Raw genomic sequence first — 6000 nt, forward strand, 5'->3', positions numbered from 1 at the left:
TGGCAAATGTTTAATACATCTTGAACTGGGTAGAGTGACTTGGGAAGATCCCCAAAACCTCCCTTCTCATGGTCTGCATGAAAGCAACGTGATTATCAGTGGTGAGGGAAATGATGTCAGCTGCCATCATCTCTTCCCTCCAACCTGTCTCTGCATCTACTTTGGAGCCAGGTTAGAAATGATCAGAGGGGCAGGATGAACATGGGGGTGGGGATGGGCAGAATGAAAGATGTGGGGAAGCATGAAAACAATCCTCCAGAGAAGAGCCAGAGAGCTGCAGGGTTTTGTTGTTACTGTTGTTTGCTTGTTCTTTGTTTTTGTTTTTGTTTACAAATGCCAGCATCCTCTGCAGCTCACAGTGCTGGTCTCACTAGAAAACGGGCATAGTGCTTAATGGGTAAGAAATGACAGCACCATCTATGAGGCATGACCACCAGGACACTTTTACTTCTCTGTCTCCAAACACAAAGAGAGCATACTCTACCTGGATAATCTATCCTGAGCTCCAGATGTGAGTCAAGGCGTTTCTCACGAACATGTCACCTTTTAAAAAACTTAGAACGCTGGGCTGGACTGGGAGTGGGGGGCAGGGTGGGGGTATGGCTCAGTGGGTAAAGTGAGATGCACAGCAAGCATAAGAGCTCAGGTTTGCTCCTCAGAACCCAGGGGAATAATTGTAGGGTGTGATGGTTGTGTGCTTGTAATTATGGTGCTGTTGTGGCAAAGACAGGGATTCCTGTGGCTTGCTGTTTGTCAGTCTATCTTAATTGGTGAACTTCAGGTCAATTCAAGACCTTTTCTCAAAGGAAGTGAATTGCTTTCTTAAGGATTACATCTGAGGTTGTCCTTCGGCCTCTATTTGCCTTTTTTTTTTTTTTTTTTTTTTTGAGACAGGGTTTCTCTGTGTAGCCCTGGCTATCCTGGAACTCACTTTGTAGACCAGGCTGGCCTTGAACTCAGAAATCCGCCTGCCTCTGCCTCCAGAGTGCTGGGATTAAAGGTGTACACCACCAAGCCTGGCTTTCAGCCTCTATTTGCATACACATGCACCTGGACACACAGAAACACACAGAAACACAGAGAAACTCTCTCTCTTTCTCTCTCTCTCTCTCTCTCTCTCTCTCTCTCTCTCTCTCTCTCTCTCTTCTCTCTCTCTCTCTCTCTCTCTCTCTCACACACACACACACACAAACACACACATATGGGGAAAAGGCTTTGAATACACACACACACACACACACACACACACACACACATACACTCACACACATGGGGAAAAGGCTTTGAATACACTCATTCCCTTTAAACACTGATAAATTAGATAGCACTAACTTGGAAGGTGAAGGCTCAGGCTGGGCTACCCTGGCTTGTGCTTAGCTGTAGGATTAAGTCAGGAGGATGGGCATACCTTCCTGGATAAGCCTCCAGGGTCTGAAGAAGACATCACGCAGCTGCAACCTGGGGAGCTCTGTGTGCTCCTGGAAGTCAGTGTTTAGCCGTCTCACCAGTGGATGGACTGTGGCGTGGCCAAAGCGAAAGGCAGCAGTGGAGAAGATGTTGGACACAGTAGGGTTCACAGTGGGGTTGTAGCCTTCATAGGGGCCCACATACTGCCTGAAGGCATCGGGACCCAGGATTTTGGGGATATAATCCCTCATGGTGATGATCTATAGAGGGGGAGAGATATGTTCTCTGAGCAGGGACGGTGTTCAACATAGCCCAGGGTTACCTGTAGGTCAACTGAAGGTTAAAGATTAAGCAATAGGGAGGGATTCTGCCTGGGTATCCTTAGGACAGATCATCATAGGATTCGTGAGGCTCCTAAAGGAGGACATAGCCCACAGACTCAGGCAGAGGTATGGGAAAGGACATACCCATCAGGCAAGAGTACAACCCACAGGAATGTAATAAAGAGAGGGGGATGGGGAAAAAGGAGGAGGAGGAGGGAGGAGGAAGAGGAGGAAGAAAAGGAGGAGGAGGAAGAAGAGGAAGAGGAGGAAGAAAAGGAGGAGGAGGAGGAAGAGGAGGAGGAGAGAAGAGACACTAGACCAAGGAGAATGATAATATAAATCTAGAGAGCATCTTTTCTGTTCATTGAAGTTATTAACACTTTCCTATTGAGAACAGGCCACTGGATGATTAATGTCCAGGTCAGCTAAGTTCTTCAGATATGCAGAATTAAACCCTCCATCGTTAACTACTGAGTTCATGTAAGGACACAGCAGTGATTCACACCTCAAATCCTGTAGAGAAACATGGAACCAGGACCCTCACCCACCACAGCAGTTTTGTACATGAGAACAGCCAGTTGTGGACCTGTGTGCAGCAGCCCCTTGGGCCTTCCTTCTTTGGATGACTTGCCAACCATCACTTAGACAATATGATCCCTAAAGGAGGCAGCAGGGAAAGGCACTTCTGGGATGATCCCTGAGACTCGCACCTCTGGGGAAACTCAGCGCATACTCATGAGGCGGCTACCCTTGCCTGCACATTCCAGCTGCTAGGAAAGATGAATGAAGTAAGGGCTTGAATCCCTGTCCCTGTGAAGTTTATCTTCAGAGACGGGGAAGCACCAAATGAACTGAAACTTCCCATTGGCCAGGTCTGGAAGTCATGACCAGGGAGAGAATCATCACAGATTCATCTCACAAGACGAGGGGAAGCTAGCCAGCTTTGGGGGGTGGGGGCGCCTGTTGTCATGGACTGATACCCCACTCTGCACAAAGAAGTCAATGTCTGGCCAGCAGGGCTTTGAGGATCTGATCATGTTAGAAAGCTACTATACAAAACTGCTTTGGTTCTCTCCTTTCATAGATACTGATGTGAGATTCTGCTAAGGGTGCCCACAGTGATTAAAACAACAACAGTATGTGTTTACGTATGCCTGCCAAGCAAAGGTAGAGCTGCTCAGAGAAGCACCTTGCACTCGGAGTTTATGATGAGCCTCAGTTTCAAGGTTTCGTCGTGTACCTCATTTCTACTTTTTTTTTTTATCTAACCCAGCACAGCATAGACATACACAGATATGAATATAAATGGACACAGACAAATATAGCCCACTACAGAAACATACACACAGAACAGATGCATGGCGCAATTTAAACTCACATGACAAATGCCACTCAGACACACAAAGCACACAAATACTGAGCACAGATACCATATTCACCATGCACATGACTCCTTAACCAGAGGTGACAGAAACCCAATGTGCACTACCACTACCGTGTATGCATGTATCCTGGAGTGTTTGACTACTTCAGTGGGTTGGTAAAGATGTTCCAGCACTGAATGTTGCCTGCCTTCATGTCCTCTGGACGCTCATATTCTCCTTACTCCCAGCAACACAAAGATTAGTGCCTGGTCCTCAGGTGCCCAAGGCCATGGTAGGTCAGTCGCTCCAGGCTGTCTCTTGCAGCTATGTACAGGAGGACAACACCCACTTCCTATTCCTTGCTAGGCAAGATTGAAGCTATCTTCTCCACAGGGTCTCTGTGAGGACACAGACATGATGTCAAGTGCCCAGCACAGAGCCTGTTCTAACCTGACCTGGGAAAGGGTTAGTATAAAGTGACTCAGTCCTCCATCACAACCCAGGGAGACGGTGAAGTCAGCACTGCATTGATTTCTAATATGATTTTTCTCTTGCACAACTGATCAATGACCAACAGGGATCTCCATTTAAGATCCTTTGGTTTTTTAAAAAGAATCATAAAATAAAGATGGAAAAATCAACTGTACCTTAACGTGACAGAAATGCTTAGGAACTTCATTATTACCAAAACACAAGTAAGCCAGAATCCATCTACTTACCCACCTCACAGGCCTGCTACTAAGGGTATTGGAGCTATAACCTGTTTGGCTCTGTGAGTTCCAAGTACCAGGCAGCAGCCATTGAAGGGTCTACTGCTGGGTACAGTTGTGGGTGCAGGAGGTCTGTGGCTTACAGTTACTATAGATGATCCAGTGCTTGGACAACAAAGCCACAAGGACCCTCCTGGTAGTAGGAGCACTTTGCTCACATAAACTTATGCTTTGGACATTTCCACTTAAATATCCCAAGGTGACACTGTCAGAAACTAAGAAAGCCCATGGTTGGTCCCACCAGATACTCCCCTGGGCTCACAATGTCCCTGCGGACACATCTTAGGAGCATCCAGGTTTTCCTGTCTTGTACCGCCCGTGCACAGAGAGAGGCACATACCTGGTGCAGTGCCCCTACCACCTTGCGCGCCTCCTGGTAGGCAGTGTTGGCGCTCCAATGCTTGTTAATGGCCTTGAAGGCCGAAGCCAGGCGGTTGTGCTCGCGCAGCCACAAGGTGTGCACCGCTGCCAGGGCAGGGACCTCACTGGCGCGACCATCTCCAGCCAGGAAGCAGGGCGTGCGGTTGGCGCGTGGGGTACCAGGCTCTGGAGCACAGGCGGCTGTTGCGAAGGGCAGGTAGGCACGGCCAGCATCTAGGTGGAGAGTGTTGACACGCAGCAGCCCTGCCGAGCTGCTCCAGTTGCGCAGCTGCTTCTCAACGCCAGGGGAGCTGCCGTACACAGTGGAAGCATCAAGGAAGGAGGTCAAGCCATTCATCTGCTGCCTCGGATTGGCTGCAGACAGGTTGCCAAAGAGAGCACCGTGGTCCCCAGTGCCACAAGCGGCTGAGGAGCGGTAGAAAGGCAGGCATGCAGTGGTCCCTGAGGAGTTTGAGGGAAGCTGTGGCAAAGGGGAGACTGGATGTCACTTTCAGCTCGTGTGCCCTTTTAGAATCTTAAATCATAAAATAAATTTGTGTTGATTAGGTGATGGGCAAGGAGTAATACTTATTGCTGAGTGACAGTACCTGTTTAGAGCATACACACCGCATGGTGTGGGAGTGATGGGATAAGTTGCACACATAAAATGGTATTGTAAAAGGAGTGCATTGAATGTCCAAGGAGCGTAAATACGTAGGAAGCTCCTGGGGATGGGGGAAAGGAGACTTTGCATTTATGTTAAGCTTTTCTGTTTAGTGTTTGAAAAGTCACATGCCATTTCATAATCAATAAAGACTTGAGGGAAATTACCTGTATGGGAAAGCAAGGATTTTGGTTCTCACAGGTCAGCTGGCAGTCGACACCTCCCCAGAAGGCTGCTGTACTAGTGCTCTGTGGTGTGAGAGCAATGTCATGATCGATGTACTGTCCCCACACCGGCAGAAAATCAGAGTACTGGTCATCTTCGGTCACTGCCTCATTGGAAACTTGAATGAGGTGCCTTGTCACCTCCCGTACCTGGGTAAAGAGAACAGCTTGCAGTGGTGTGGTTAGACTGCCCCGTGATCAATAATGGAGACCTTGAGGTCTTAAATTCATGGTGAGGCTCTTGTTCACAGCTCTGAAGAGCCCTGGAAAGACCTGTTGCTGTGGCCATAACGGGAAGAGCCAAGATGGAAGACTGACACATTTGGGCTTGGATGCAGAGATATTCAGTCTGGTCACATGGGCCTTTAATTTTTGAGAGCCTTCTTGACCATTGTTAGAGAGTTGTGACTTGGGGTAGAAGACATGGATGGATAGATTCCACCTTGCAGATTTCCTTGGAGGAGCCACAGAGTAGGCCATAGTGTAGCCTTTAGAAGTTAGGAAAGATGAGGCTTAAGAGATAGTCAGTGGTAAAAGCATCTGTCTTGTGTTACATGTGTGAAGCTCAGCAGCCCAACCACAAACAAATGTGCGAAAGTCAAGGAGTGGGATTCCCCACAAGAGCCTCTCAAAGGACACAGTCCTGAGACACTGACTTTGACACTTTAGACTTTTGACCTACAGAACTGAAAATCTAAAATCTGTGTTAGTATAGTCACTAAAATTTTATTAATTTTAGAATAAAATCAAGAAATGAAAGAAAAGAATGAAAATCAAGAAATGAAAAAAAGAATACAATCAAGAATAAAAGGCTACATGTAAACAGAGTTAAGTGCTGATTCTTGTAAATGATGATAATATATAAACAAGTAATACAAATTTGTTCAG

At 47.3% G+C, this 6000-nt stretch overlaps 1 protein-coding gene across 2 annotated transcripts in view; it reads right to left on the minus strand.

Moving 5' to 3' along the window:
• The window catches only part of Tpo (thyroid peroxidase), a 40710-nt gene extending 35850 nt beyond the window's left edge, over positions 1-4860 (minus strand). Inside the window, exons 1-2 of one of the 2 annotated variants that reach the window (XR_015045203.1) lie at positions 4205-4860; positions 1409-1667 (exon numbers count right to left, since the gene is read on the minus strand). Coding sequence is in view for 1 of the 2 variants with exons in the window: in XM_021179498.2 (XP_021035157.2) it covers positions 1409-1667; positions 4205-4582 (637 nt within the window). In the remaining variant the exon portion in view is untranslated. The remainder of the gene's footprint in view (positions 1-1408; positions 1668-4204) is intronic. The other variant, XM_021179498.2, reaches the window with a different exon arrangement.
• Positions 4861-6000: the final 1140 nt, after the last annotated feature.

Source organism: Mus caroli, unplaced genomic scaffold, assembly GCF_978045245.1.
Source record: "Mus caroli unplaced genomic scaffold, Mus_caroli_1 scaffold_14, whole genome shotgun sequence".
Classification (NCBI taxonomy): Eukaryota; Metazoa; Chordata; class Mammalia; order Rodentia; family Muridae; genus Mus; species Mus caroli.